Here is a 14,591-nt window from a genome sequence, read left to right on the forward strand (position 1 = left end):
TTTTCAGTTTTCAGTTTTCAGCTTTCAGTTTTCAGTTTTCAGTTTTCAGTTTTCAGTTTTCAGTTTTCAGTTTTCAGTTTTCAGTTTTCAGTTTGCCGTTTAAGCCCTGAAATTTTGTGGGGTGGGAATTTTTGCCAATCCATCCCATTTTTCCAAGATCCTTTCCATCCCAGCACGTTAAGGGAAGGTCATTCCCTGCTTTCTTTATCCACCTTTTTTCCCCCAGATTTCCAGGACTCTCTCTGCTCTCTCCGCCCATCTCCATCCCAAATCCCATCCCAATTCTCCCACATTCCCACCGGGAACTCCTCAGTTTTCCCACAGCTCAGACAAACCCTTCAAAATCCCTGAAGGTTATTTTCTGCTCTGCTCTGCCTCGCTGAATTCCAAGGAGAGGCTGGAAAAAGCTATTTATAGGCCATGGAATTGTCTGTCCGACCGTGTGGGAATCTGGGAATGGCATGGAGGACACTGGAGGATGGGAATGAGGCACTTCCAGGCTCGGAATTAATCCCATTAACAGGCAGGAGACTTGGGAAGGTGCTGGAAGCAGGAATTTGCTCGAGGGGAAAAAAAATTTGAGAGATCAGATCTCTTCTATGTGGGATTTCTTTGGGGTTTTTCTTGAGTTCTTTTCTTTTTCTCTTTTTGGGTTCTTTTCTTTAGGGTTTCTTTGGGATTCTGTGTCATTCATGTCATTCCCTGTGTCATTCCAAGCTTTTCCCACTTGTTCCCAGGTCTTGGGGTTTTCCTCCAGTCCCCCCTGCAGGGACTCCAGTTCATCCTAGTCCATCCCAGTTCATCCCAGTTCATCCCAGTTCATCCCAGTTCATCCCAGTCCATCCCAATCCATCCCAGTCCATCCCAGTTCAAGGCTTCCAATGGACCCTGAGGGATTTCTTTAGGGTTTTTCTTGAGTTCTTTTCTTTTTCTCTTTTTGGGTTTCTCTTCTTTAGGGTTTCTTTGGGATTCCTTGTCATTCCTGTTGTTGTTCCCTGTGTCATTCCAAGCTTTTCCCACTTGTTCCCAGGTCTTCCACCTGGACCTTCCCAGTCCTGGAGAACCTCCAGTTCATCCCAGTTCATCCCAGTCCATCCCAGTTCATCCAAATCCATCCCAGTCCACCCCAGTTCATCCCAGTCCATCCCAGTTCATCCCAGTCCATCTCAGTCCATCCCAGTCCATCCCAGTTCATCCCAGTCCACCCCAGTTCAAGGCTTCCAATGGACCCTGAGGGTTCAGCAATTCCCTGATCCATGGTGTTCCCCAAAATCCCTGGAGAGCAGGATTTGGGAATGTTTCTCTTGGATCTTCAGTTTTCAGACGCAGCAAATTCCATTCCATCTCTTCCACAGCTTCTTCTGCTTTTGTTTGCAATTCCCTTTTCCCAGGTTTTCCTTTCTGTTGGGTTCCTCTGCTGTTCCTCTGCTGTTCTGGAGGAAATGGAGTTATTTAGCATTGCAAAAGGGAAAAAAACCACAAAAAACACACAAGGAAACACCACCAATAAAATACAAAAACGCCACCAAAAATACGCCACCAAAAACCCACAGAAAACCACAAAAACCCCACCAAAAACACACCAAAAAGCCAGAAAAAACTCACCAATAAAACACAAAAACCCACAAAAATCCCACCAAAAACCCACCCCCAAAAATACCAAAAAACACCAAAAAAACCATTAAAAACATACACATAAAAGCACCAAAAGCAACCAAAAAACCACCAGGAAACACCAAAATGTCACTGAAAGACCACCAAAAATTCCACCAAAGGACCACCAGAAGAACATCAACATAACACAAAAAACCCACAAAAAATCCACCCAAAAACCACCAAAAAACACCAAAAAACACCAAAAAACCACCAAAAAAACCACCAAAAACCACCAAAACCCACCAAAAAACCACGAAAAACCACCAAAAAACACCAAAAAACACCAAAACCCACAACCCCCTGAGCTCCACCCTCAGCCAACACCACCCACACACCCAAACCCAAAAAAATTCCCAAACCAGCTCCCTGAACTCCTCCTCCTCCGCTCCCTCCCCGTTTTTCTCCGTTCCTCAGGATGGTTTTTCCCGTTTTCCCGGCAGCTTACACCAAGAACCAGGTGGACATCGCCACGCAGGGCTGGTTCATCGGCCTGATGTGCGCCATCGCCCTGCTGGTGCTCATCCTGCTCATCGTCTGCTTCATCAAGAGGAGCCGCGGCGGCAAGTACCCGGGTGAGAGCGGCAACGGGGATTGCTGGGATTTAAAAATATTTGGGATAATCCTGTGGTGGGAGATGTCCGGGTGAGAGCGGGAACGGGGATTGCTGGAATTTAAATGGGTTTGGGATGATCCAGTGGTGGGAGATGTCCGGGTGAGAGATGGGAATGGGAATTCCTGGAATTTAAATGGGTTTAGGATGATCTAGTGGTGAGGAACAACAGGGTGAGAGCAGGAATGGGAATTCCCAAAATTGAAACAGGTCTGGGATAATCCAGTGGTGGGGAATGTCCAGGTGAGAGCGGGAATGGGAATTCCCGGAATTTAAATAGGTTTGGGATGATCCAGTGGTGGGAAGTACCCGGGTGAGAGTGGGAGTGGGGATTCCTGGAATTTAAATAGGTTTGGGATGATCTAGTGGTGGGAGATGTCTGGGTGAGAGATGGGAATGGGAATTCCTGGAATTTAAATGGGTTTGGGATAATCCAGTGGTGGGAAGTACCCAGGTGAGAGTGGGAATGGGCATTCCCAAAGTTTAAACGGGTTTGGGATGATCCAGTTCTGGGAGATATCCAGGTGAGAGCGGGAATGGGAATTCCCGGAATTTAAATAGGTTTGGGATGATCCAGTGGTGGGAAATATCCAGGTGAGAGCAGGAATGGGTGTTCCCAAAACTTCAGCAGTTCCAGGATTCTTGGGGTTCATCCAGTCCTGGGAAATATCCAAGTGAGAGACAGGAATGGGAATTCCCGGAATTTAAATGGGTTTGGGATGATCCAGTGGTGGGAGATGTCCAGGTGAGAGTGGGATTGGGAATTCCAAGGGTTACATGGATCTGGGATAATTCAGTAATGGGGAATGTCCAGGTGAGAGTGGGAATGAGAATTCCCAGAATTTAAATAGGTTTGGGATGATCTAGTGGTGGGAAGTATCTGGGTGAGAGTGGGAATGAGAATTCCCAGAATTTGGATGGGTCTGGGATAATCCAGTCCTTGGAAATATCCAGGTGAGAGCAGGAATGGGAATTCCCAAAATTTAAACAGGTTTGGGATAATCCAGTGCTGGGAAATATCCAGGTGAGGACAAGAATTTCCAATCCCAAGGCCTTAGAAAGCTCTGGGATTCTGGGGGTTAACCCAGTCCTGGGAAATATCCAAGTGAGAGATGGGAATGGGCATTCCCAAAATTGAAACAGGTCTGGGATAATCCAGTGGTGGGGAATATCCGGGTGAGAGCAGGAATGGGCATTCCCAGAATTTGGATGGGTCTGGGATAATCCAGTCCTTGGAGATACCCAGATGAGAGTGGGAATGGATATTCCTGAAATTTAAACAGGTTTGGTATTCTTGGGGTTCATCCAGTCCTGGGAAATATCCAAGTGAGAGATGGGAATGGGAATTCCCAAAATTCAAACAGGTTTGGGATAGCACGGTGGTGGGAAATACAGAGCTATATTTTATGTGAGTATATAAATGAATATGCAAATTATATCCATGAAATTTATATATGAATTTATAAGAAGCATCATTTAATTCATTATTTATTTTTTTCAGGGGGTTATTTACTTATAAAAAAATCATTTTAAAAATTTCTTTTAAAAAAAAACCCAAACCTTGTCAAACCCTTTGCAAACCTCTTGTAAAACCCTTGTAAATAATTCACAAGCCCTTTTCAAACACTTTTTCACTTAATGAACCCATTCGTAACCCCTTTGTAATCCCTTTGTAACCCTTTTTTAACCCCTTTGTAACCCTTTTACAACCCCTTTATCACATCCTTTGTAACCCCTTTGTAACCCCTTTGTAACCCCTTTGTAACCCTTTTTATAAACCCTTTATAAACCCTTTGTAACCCCTTTGTAACCCTTTTGTAACCCCTTTGTAACCCCTTTGTAACTCTTTTTATAAACCCTTTGTAACCCCTTTGTAACTCTTTTTATAAACCCTTTGTAACCCCTTTGTAACCCCTTTATCACATCCTTTATAACCCCTTTGTAACCCTGTTTATAAACCTTTTATAAACCCTTTGTAACCCCTTTGTAAACCCTGTGTAACTCCCTTTCCAACCCTTCCCGTCGCAATTTTTCCCTCTCCAACCTCCTCCCCCTCAGCTCTCCCCCACAACTCCTCCCCAGTCCCTTCCAGTCCTTACTGGTTTAACTGGGAATCCTCTCCTCCCTCCCCAGTGCGCGACAACAAGGACGAGCACCTCAACCCCGAGGACAAGAACGTGGAGGACGGATCCTTCGACTACAGGTGGGATCCCCCGGAATGTCGGATCCCTCCCCACCATCACCACCCCCTGTTCCCCCCACAAACCCCACAAATCCCCCCGGAACGATCCCTGGTTTTTCCCTCCTCCTGCCGCCTTCCCGCTGCCCGTTCTTCCCCAAAAAAACGGTTCCCAAAACGCTGGGATGCTCCTTGTTTTCCTGGGATTCTGGAATTGGCCATCTGGGGAAGATCCCAGAGGGAGCAGAGCGACCCTAATGGAGCTCTTGAGGTGTAAAATCCCGAAAAATCGCCCCAAAACCCCGAATTTTGGAGCAGCCTGAGGGTATTTGTGAAATATCCTAAAGGAAGATCCACGGGAGAAATGCCTGTTGGGATCACTCCAGGCAGAGCTGAGATTCTGGAATTAGCTCAGCTACTGATTAGCACATAAAACCCAAAAAATCACCCCAAACCCCTGAATTTTGGAGCAGCCTGAGGGTATTTGTGGAATATCCTAAAGGAAGATCCATGGGAGAAATGCCTGTTGGGATCAGTGCAGGCAGAGCTAAGATTCTGGAATTAGCTCAGCTACTGGTTAACACATAAAACTCCCAAAATCACCCCAAAACCCCGAATTTTGGAGCAGCCTGAGGGCATTTGTGAAATATCCTAAAGGAAGATCCATGGGAGAAATGCCTGAAGTTTTGTTGGGATCACTCCAGGCAGAGCTGGGACTCTGGATTTAGCTCAGCTACTGATTAGCACATAAAACCCAAAAAATCACCCCAAAACCCTGAATTTTGGAGCAGCCTGAGGGTATTTGTGGAGTCTCATCCCAAATCTCAACCCCTCTCCCTCCCATAAAGGAGAATCCAGGGGAGAAATTCCCAAAGTTCTTTTGGGATCAGTGCAGGCAGAACTGGGACTCTGGAATTAGCTCAGCTCCTGATTAACACATAAAAAACCCACATAAAACCCCAAAAAATCACCCCAAAACCCCCAAATTTTGTCCCACCCTGAGGGTATTTCTGCAGTCTCACCCCATAGCTCAGCCCCTCTCCTTCCCATAAAGGAGAATCCAGGGGAGCAATACCCAAAGTTTTTTTGGGATCAGTGCAGGCAGAGCTGAGATTCTGGAATCAGCTCAGCTCCTGATTAACACATAAAACCCAAAAAAAATCATCCCAAAAAACCCAAATTTTGTCCCACCCTGAAAGTATTTCTGGATCTCAACCCTAATGAAGCTCCTGACACACAAACCCCAATAAAACCCAAAAAAAATTACCCCAAAACCCCAAATTGTGTCCCACCCTGAGGGTATTTCTGCAGTCTCACCCCATAGCTCAACCCCTCTCCTTCCCATAAAGGAATATCCAGGGGAGAAATTCCCAAAATTCCATTGGGATCAGCCCTGGAAGCAGGAAAAGGGGATGATTTGGGGTCTGCCTGCATTCCAGCCCCACAGAATTCCACCAAAACCCCTTGGAGGATTCCAGGAATTTCCCATGATTCCCACTGCCAGGGCTCACCTGGAAAATGAGGGGATCTGGGACGTTTTAATTTGAATTCCTTAAAGGATTCCTGCAAGAATTCCTTAAAGAATTCCTTCAAGAATTCCTTAAAGAATTCCTTAAAGGATTCCTTCAAGAATTCCTTCAAGAATTCAAATTCCCTTTCCCGCCTGAGCTGAGCTGAAAATAAGGGATTTTCCTCCTGATTTAAACCAGGGGTTGAGTCAATCCAGCGTCATTCCCAGCAGGGGAAGGATTTATTTGGGATGCAGGAAGGGATGGAAAAAGAAAAGGTTTTGTTGAAGGATTTAGGGGAAACGAAGTGAATCAGGAAGGGAAATGGAGCAGGAGATCATATTTATTTTGTCAGTGGCACAGAAAGTCCATTCCAGAGGGACTTTTTAAATTCCAAAGGATTCCATTAATCCCGAAGCTCCCAAAAAACCCACAGAACACAAACAGATCCCAGTGGGATGCTGTAGGGAAAGGCTGGCATTCCTCCAGGTCCTAAAACAACATTTGGGGCCAAAACCTCCCTGCTGGAGCTGCTCAGGGTGGCCAAAAATCCACCTGTGGATTCCTGGGATGCTCCTCTGGGGTTCCTCGCCGGGACAGGGAAACAGGAATGAGCTCAGCCGCAGGTTTTGGGGTCAAACCCAAAACCCCAAAACCCCGAACCCATCCCTTCCCAGGCTGGATTTTATGGGACACTCCTGGAGAAGGAAACAACCATGATCAGGACACACCCCTGGCCCCAAATCGTGATTCCAGGCAGGATAGGCAGCCTCTTCCTTCCCAGATTTTTGGGATTTCTGTGGGAAACCTCAAATCCCTATTCCCACCGGGATTCCCCCAGGCCGAGCTTCTGGCAGCACTCGAGGATTTCCCTGCTCTGCTTCCCAAAACCCCAAAAAGGAGAACTCAGCCAACCCCTCCTGGCCCCAATCTGCCATTCCAAGGAAAATCCATGGCTGAAAGGAATTCCAAAGGGAATCCAACCTCTTGGAATGGATTTGATCAATTCCCTGACACCATCCGAGGGGAAGGATTGGGGTCAATCCTCCATCCTGCTCAGCTGGAGCTCCGATTTTATCCACAGCCCCATTCCCAAAATTTCCGAGGGGAAGGACAGCAACACTCTGGGATGGAATCCATGGAGTTTTGTGGAGTAAATAAAGGGGAAAAAACCCCTCAAATAAGAACAAAAAAAACCCCAAAAAACCCATGAACCCACAAATTTTCCCTCTCCTTCTGAGGAACAGCAGAATTCCCGGGAGAATCCCAGAAGGGAAGAAGGGAAGGTGAAGCTGGAGCTGCTGGAGCTGATCGCAGGGCTGAGGCAGCATTTAGGATTCCAGGGAAAAGCCTCTTTCTTCCCAGATTTTTGGGATTTCTGTGGGAAAAGGAGTCAAGCCCATCCCGGCTGCTGTCCCCTCCCCATGGCTGCCATGCCACCCTCGCCACCCCCACGTCCCCAGCGCCCCGTGCATGCCACTCTCCGAGCTACTCATCCCAAAATCCCAAAATCCCAAAACCCCAAAACCCCAAAATCCCAAAATCCCGGCACTGCTCCCATCCCGGGATAATGGTGATCCCGAGCAGGGAAGCTCTTTCCCCAAGCAGGACACCGTTATCCACGGACAACACTCCGTGCCTCATTATACCAAATTTCCCACCAAAAATCTGGAAACTCTGGATGCCGGGAAGGGAGAGCCGAGCGGATTTAGGGTCAGAATTCCGGGTCAGCTCCGGGATGGTGACACAGGTGACACCACAGGGCAGGCAGGAGGGGACATCTCAGCCAGGCAGGAGGACACTGAGCTGTTCCCAGAGGGACAAAACTGCCGGAAAAGCTCTGGGAAGGTGTGGCTTTGTCCAGAGGGTAATTCCAAGGAATTCCTGGGTGGACACTTGGCCACCCTCGTCCTGCTGCCTGCGGGACACCAGAGCCACCGCTGTCCCCTGGATGTCACCCCCATTCCGCTCGGGATGCTCCCAGGAGGAACCAAATCCCGCCTGGAATGGTTCTCCATTTGGTATAACGAGGACGTGAAGGAATGCCGAAATTTGGGGTTTTTTAATTTTTTTTAAATTTTTTTTTTTTGGGAATGCAGAACCTCCTCGTTTTTCTCTCTCTCTGATCAGGCTCTTTCTGCTTCTCTCTGTTTTTTATTCCCCGTTTCCCTTCTCCTCCTTTTCACCTGGTCTATCCACATGGGCCGTGAAGGTCTCTTGAAAGGTAGGACCTCGTGCTGCCAGAAGTCCGGCACATCCCGCTTTTTTTTTTTCTTAATTTTTGGGAATTTTATTTTCCTTCCTCCTCCTCCCTCCTCCTCTCCTCCCGTTGGTTTCTTCACAGCCAGAATTTCCCCCGTTTTTCCCCGTTTCCCAAATCCCCCCGCCTAACACATCCAACCAGATCCCTCTAATTCCCGCTAATTCGGGGCTTCCGGAGACTCAGATCCTGCTTGGAATTGCTCCAGGGGTTGGAATTTCGCCCCAAAATCCAGCCAGGCACCCCCCAGCTCCAGCTGCTGATCCCTCCCGGTGGAGCGGGATTGAACTTGGGAATGCATGTGATTTTTTTTCAAGGAAAAAAGTGTGTTTTTCCAATGAAAAACCACATTTTTCCAAGGAAAATTGCAGTTTTTTCGAGGAAAAACTGCGTTTTGTTAAAGGAAAACTGGGTTTTTTCCAAGGAAAAATGTGGTTTTTTCCAAGGAAAACTGTGTTTTTTCAAGGAAAACCTTTCTTTTCAAGGAAAAAAACTGTGGTCTTCCAAGGAAAAACTGCATTTTTTTGCAAGGAAAAACTGCATTTTTTCAAGGAAAAACTGCATTTTTTCAAGGAAAACTGCCGATTTTTCCAAGGAAAACTGCTTTCTTTCCAAGAAAAACAGCTTTTTTTCAAGGAAAAGCCACATTTTTTCAAGGAAAATTGTGGGTTTTTTCAAGGAAAATGGTAGTTTTCCAAGGAAAACTGTGTTTCAATCAAGGAAAAACAGTGTTTTTTCAAGGAAAAACTACATTTTTTTCAAACTGCTTTTTTTCTTTTTCCAAGGAAAAACTGTGTTTTTTTTCAAGGAAAAATGGTGGTTTTCCAAGGAAAAACTGGTTTTTCAAGGACAACTGTGTTTTTTTCCAAGGAAAAATCTGGTTTTTCAAGGAAAACTGCATTTTTCCAAGGAAAAATCTGGTTTTCCAAGGAAAAGTGCATCCCAGGGGTTGGGGACAAGGGACATGAGCCAAAATCCAGATCCCAATGGGTCTGGCTGCTCTTAGCCCTAAAAATCCTCCCTCCAGCTCCAGCCTCGCCCTGTTCCCGATGATTTATGGGATTTATGGGATTTATGGGATTTATGGGATTCAGAACAGCATTTCCCATCTGCATCCCATAATTCCTGGCTCAGCCGACCTCCCAAAAATCCATTTTTATGGAATAAAATCCATTTCTACGGAATAAAATCCATTTTTACGGAATACAATCCAACCCAGGAGCTGACGGATCACGGCTGCTCCTTCCCAACGCGCTAACGGGATCAACGCTCCTGGAGAGAGGGGAAATTCCCTGGAATTCCCGGCGGGAATTTGGTGTTGCAAATCCACCCTGATAGGGATAATCTGGTTGTTAATGTGGCTCAATTCACCCCAAAAATTTCGGGAAGGGATGTCGGGAATTTAGGGTTTTGCCGCTCTCTCCTCGGCGTTTTTGGGGCTTTCTAACCAGTCCTGCTTCCACACTGAATTATCCCCTTTTTTTCCCCAAAAACAGTGCTTCCAGACCTAACAAATTAATTCTTTTAATTGCGATGAAATCTAACAGAAATTCTCAAATATTGGGATTGTTGGATTCCCAAAGTGGGTGGGAATTTTTCCAGGGAATTCCCTCGGAAAGCCACTTCGGGATCCCGAATTAATCCCAAATCCTATTAATCCCATGGAATAAAGGAAAATCAATCCCAGGGAATGAGGGGAAATCAACACCTTGCCCAGCTCAAGAGCCCGAGCAGAGTGCCAAGAAAAAAGAAAATAAATCCCAATATTTTCACTGATTTTAGGTAAAATAAAGGAGTGGAGCGAATCTGGCAAATCCCAAGATAAAAAATAAAAACCAGGAAAAGACAGGAATGGAGGTGGGAGGAGAAAAATTTCGGGGATATCTTCAGGAATATGGCAGGATTTGCATGAAGGGAGGAATAGCGGACAGAAAAATTGATTTTTTATATCAGTTTAGAGCAATCCACTCTCGTCCTTCCCAAAATATCTCAATTTATGGGATATCAATCCCGACCCTCCAGAGGGAAAACAGCTTTTCCCTGGTTAGTTTTTAGTTAAAAGGAATTTTTTAAGTGATATTCCTCCCTGTTGGGTCAAACTCTTTATTTTTTAGCTCCCTGGCTTTTAGTGAAAAGGAGAAAAACCCCAAAATTCCTAGAAATCAGCTGGGAAAGGTGAATTCCCAGGAGTTTAGGAAGCTGAAAGTGTCCCACTCACAGTGCATGTGGTTTTTTCAAGGAAAAACTGCATTTTTTTCCAAGGAAAATCTGTGTTTTTCAAGAAAAAAAATATGTTTTTTCAAGGAAAACTGTGTTTTCCAAGGAAAACCTATGGTTTTTCAAGGAAAAACTGAATTTCTTCAAGGAAAAAATGCATTTTTTCAAGGAAATCTGGGAATAAATCACTAAACCAAGGGGATAGAAAACATTGAGAGGGAAAGAATTTAACTGATCCAAGTTTTGGTTTTAATATTAAACTTGAGAAATCGAGGTTAAAAAATTGAGGTTAAGAAACTAAAAGATTTAGGAGTTGAGATGAATAAACTGAGGTGAATAAATTGAGATTAAGGAATGGAGTGTGAGGATTGGAGATTGAGAAATTGAGGTTCAGAAACTGAAATTAATAAATTGAGGGGAAGGAATTGAGATGAGGAAATTGAGGCTCAGAAATTGAAATTAAGGAATTGAGATTAGGAAATTGAGGTTAAGAAACTGAAATTAATAAATTGAGGCAAAGGAATTGAGATGAAGAAATTAATTGAGATTTAGAAACTGAGGTTAAGAAATTGAGATCAAGAAATTGAGGTAGGAGAATTGAGATTGAGAAATTAAGAATTGGAGATGAAGAAACTGAGGTTAAGAAATTGATGTAGAGGAATTGAGATTGAGAAATTAAGAATTGGAGATGAAGAAACTGAGGTTAAGAAATTGATGTAGAAGAACTGAGATTAAGAAATTTAGAATTGGAGATTAAGAAACTGAGGTTAAGAAATTGAAATGAATGAATGAATTAGGTAGAGGAATTGAGATTAGGAAATTGAGGTTCAGAAATTGAAATGAAAGAATCGAAGGAAAGAAATTGAGGTGAAAGGATGGAGATTTAGAAACTGAGGTTAAGAAATTGAAATTAACGAATTAAGGAAAGGAATTGAGATTAGGAAATTGAGGTTCAGAAATTGAAATGAATAAATCGAGGGAAAGGAACTGAGGTGAAGGAATTGAGATTTAGAAACTGAGGTTCAGAAATTGAAATGAACAAATTGAAGGAAAGGAATTGAGGTGAAGGAATTGAGATTTAGAAATTGAGGTTCAGAAATTGAAATGAATGAATCGAAGGAAAGAAATTGAGGTGAAGGAATTGAGATTTAGAAACTGAGGTTAAGAAATTGAGATTAGGAAATTGAGACTGAGAAACTGACATCGAGAAACTGAGATTAAGAAATCGAGATTGAGAAACGGAGGTCCAAAAAAATTGATTTTTTTGAGGAAAAAAAACCCCAAAATTGGGTATTCAAAACTCCCAACCACCTCCACCTCCCACCCCTCCACCCCCACCAGCAAACCCCCATTTTCCCGGAGCTCCTCCCAGCCTCGCCCCCATCCCGGACGGATTTAGGATCTCCACCTTTCCCGGGAGAAAAACCTTTCCCGCCCCGTTTCTCACCCCATGCCGTGTCTGTCTGTCTCCCGCCGCCAGCGATGAGGACAACAAACCTCTTCCCAACAGCCAGACCTCGCTGGACGGCACGATAAAGCAGCAGGAGAGCGACGACAGCCTGGTGGACTACGGGGAAGGAGGAGAAGGTCAGTTCAACGAGGACGGGTCGTTCATCGGGCAGTACACCGTCAAGAAGGACAAGGAGGAGACCGAGGGCAACGAGAGCTCCGAGGCGACCTCCCCTGTGAACGCGATTTATTCCTTGGCATAGCGGGAAGCGGGGGGAGAAAAAAAAACGGATGGAAAAGTGAAAAAAACGGATGGAAAAATGGAAAAAAATGGATGGAAAAATGGAAAAAAACGGATGGGAAAATGGAAAAACAACAAACCCGCGGGGTTCGGAGTGGCCGGGAGGTTCTGCCGGATCCGAGGGGGAAGGGGAGAGAGAGAGGGGGACTGGAAAATGCGATGGACGGAGAGAGAAATAATAGAAAAAGAGATTAAAAATAGCAAAAAAAAACAAACAAAAAAAAATCCAAAAAAAACAAAAAGGGAAAAAAAAGAAAAACTAAGCAGCCAGGCGGCCCAGGCGGCTGCCGATGCCATCTTATCCTTAGCAAAGAGCCAACGGCAAAGGACGTGCTGGCGGGAGGGGAGCGGGAATTGGGAATTAATTGGGAATTAATTGGGAATTAATTGGGAATTGGGGCTGGGCTGGGGCGGCTGGAGGGGCAGGAGGTGCTCGAGCTGCTCCCCAGTTTGGGGTTATTTCCCACTTTGGGGCTGCTCCTCAGTTTGGGGTTGCTTCCCAGTTTTTTGGGGTTGCTCCTCAGTTTTGGGGTTGCTCTCCAGCTTGGGGTTGTACCCCAGTGGGGGGCTGTTTCCCATTTTTTTGGGGTTGCCCCCCAGTTTTGGGGTTGCCCCCAGTTTTGGGGCTGCCTCAGGGCCGGTCCAGAGGGCTCCAGGCTGGGCTCAGCTCCCCGAGGCTTTTTTCTGTTCTTTTAGGAGTGAACTGCAAATTTTGGGTTTAATTTTCCCAGGAAGGTTCTGGATCAGAGGGGAGGGGGGAAAGCAAAGAGGGTTTGGGGGTGAGAGGTGCCTGGGCAGAGCCAAGGAGGAACGGGGTGGATTTTGGGATGGATTTTGGGGTGGATTTTGGGGTGAAACCACCGGATCACCGCGCTGTCCACGCTCACAGCAGCACCTTGCCCACAACCTCTCCCAAAAAACTGCTCCTTCCTGAAAAAACCTCTCCAGGATCCCCATCACCTCCTGGACACTGGGATTTGTCCGTGCTGAGGCTGGGAAAACCTACGGGGAGCTCATCCCCCATTCCCACCAGGAGCATCCCGGGAGGAGAAGAAATCACGGAGGAACTTGTGGGATTTTTGGAAGGACAGGGAGGAACCTCCCGCCCGCCGAGCGCCGCAGAAAAAAAAAAACCCTTTTGGGGTTGAAATCCGCTTTGTAGGAATTTCAGGGGCTGCAGCCCCACGCCTGCTTTCTTTCCAAGGCAATTCCATAAATCCTATGTAGCAAAGAGGGCCTGGAAGCAGGAGCGGGATGGGGACGGGATGAGGAGACCGGAATGATTTCACAAAAATCAATCCCAGGATGGAAAAAACCCCGCCGGGATCGGGTGGAGGACTCCCTGAAGGATTTTGGGAAGGAGCGGCGGAGTCGATCCCACACTTCCACGGGAACCGGGAACAGCCGGACGGACGCTGTCTTTCCCAGGAAAATTCCTCCTCCTTCCTGACAGTGGCCTTTCCCCCCCCTGCCCCGCTCAGCCCGGCCACCGTGGGACCCCAAATTCCTGGAGATTCCCAGGATCCCAGCGCTCCCTCACATGCCTTACACAGCTTGGGAATTCCCGGGAATTCGCTCTTCCCGCTCCGCTTCCGCGCCCCCCGACGGCCTCGGATCCGCCCGAGCAGTAGGATTGGGATGGAATGGGATAACTGGGAGCGTTCCCAGCTCTCCCAGCACGGATCAGGGTCGAAGGCAGGGATTTCCAACCTTCCTCCCACCTCCTGCACTTTCGAAACCAAAGGTACCTTCAGAGAGAGAGAGAGATGGAATTTCTTTTGGAAAAGATGGATTTTTCGGATGGATTTTCCTTTTGTTTCTTTCTTTTTTTTTATTTTGTTTTTTCCCCGAGGAGGATGGAGGGGTTTTTTTGGATGGAATTTAAATTCGTGCAGTTATTCCTTCTGCTCCGGAGCCACGTCGGTGACAGGGATGGATTTTGGAAAGGGATTTTGCCACATCCCGACGGATCCCGGGAGGAGCCCTGCGGGTCCCGCGGGGCCGGCGGGAGAGACGGATTCCAATTAATCCAATGCAAATGCCTTCCTTAAAATAATAATTCTCATTGATCTTGGTCGTCTTCTCTGATGGGTCAAACGCGGGGTGAAGATGGAGCTGGTGGGGTTGGATTTGGTGACATTCAAAGGTCACTTCCCACCCCGATTGTCCCCTGAACCCGACGGCAAAGGAATTCCAGGGTTTAGGTTGGGATCATGAGGTAGAGATGGGGGAGCTGGCACAGGGATGTCCCTTGTCTGTCACCTGAGGCTGTGTCCCCTGGCTGGGACAGCTCTGCTGTGACCCTCGGTGTGGACAGCGATCCTATTCCTGCCACCGATCCCGATCCCAATCCTGATCCCAATCCTGATCCTGATCCCAATCCTGATCCCATTCCTGCCACCAATCTCATC

The 14,591-nt window shown here is 46.5% G+C and overlaps 1 protein-coding gene across 19 annotated transcripts in view; it reads left to right on the forward strand.

Moving 5' to 3' along the window:
• The window catches only part of NFASC (neurofascin), a 106,328-nt gene extending 92,079 nt beyond the window's left edge, over positions 1–14,249 (forward strand). For 13 of the 19 annotated variants that reach the window (XM_085083078.1, XM_085083088.1, XM_085083087.1 and 10 more), the window contains 4 exons: positions 2,097–2,228; positions 4,400–4,469; positions 8,166–8,177; positions 11,911–14,249. In XM_085083078.1, coding sequence (XP_084939204.1) covers positions 2,097–2,228; positions 4,400–4,469; positions 8,166–8,177; positions 11,911–12,142 — 446 coding nt within the window. In that variant the 3' untranslated portion in view covers positions 12,143–14,249. Of the gene's footprint in view, positions 1–2,096; positions 2,229–4,399; positions 4,470–8,165; positions 8,178–11,910 lie in introns of those variants that run through there. The other 6 variants (XM_085083080.1, XM_085083097.1, XM_085083096.1 and 3 more) reach the window with 4 other exon arrangements.
• The last annotated feature ends 342 nt before the right edge of the window (positions 14,250–14,591 follow it).

This window comes from Lichenostomus cassidix, chromosome 26 (genome assembly GCF_008360975.1).
Source record: "Lichenostomus cassidix isolate B80296 chromosome 26, HeHo_3.0, whole genome shotgun sequence".
In the NCBI taxonomy this organism is placed as follows: Eukaryota; Metazoa; Chordata; class Aves; order Passeriformes; family Meliphagidae; genus Lichenostomus; species Lichenostomus cassidix.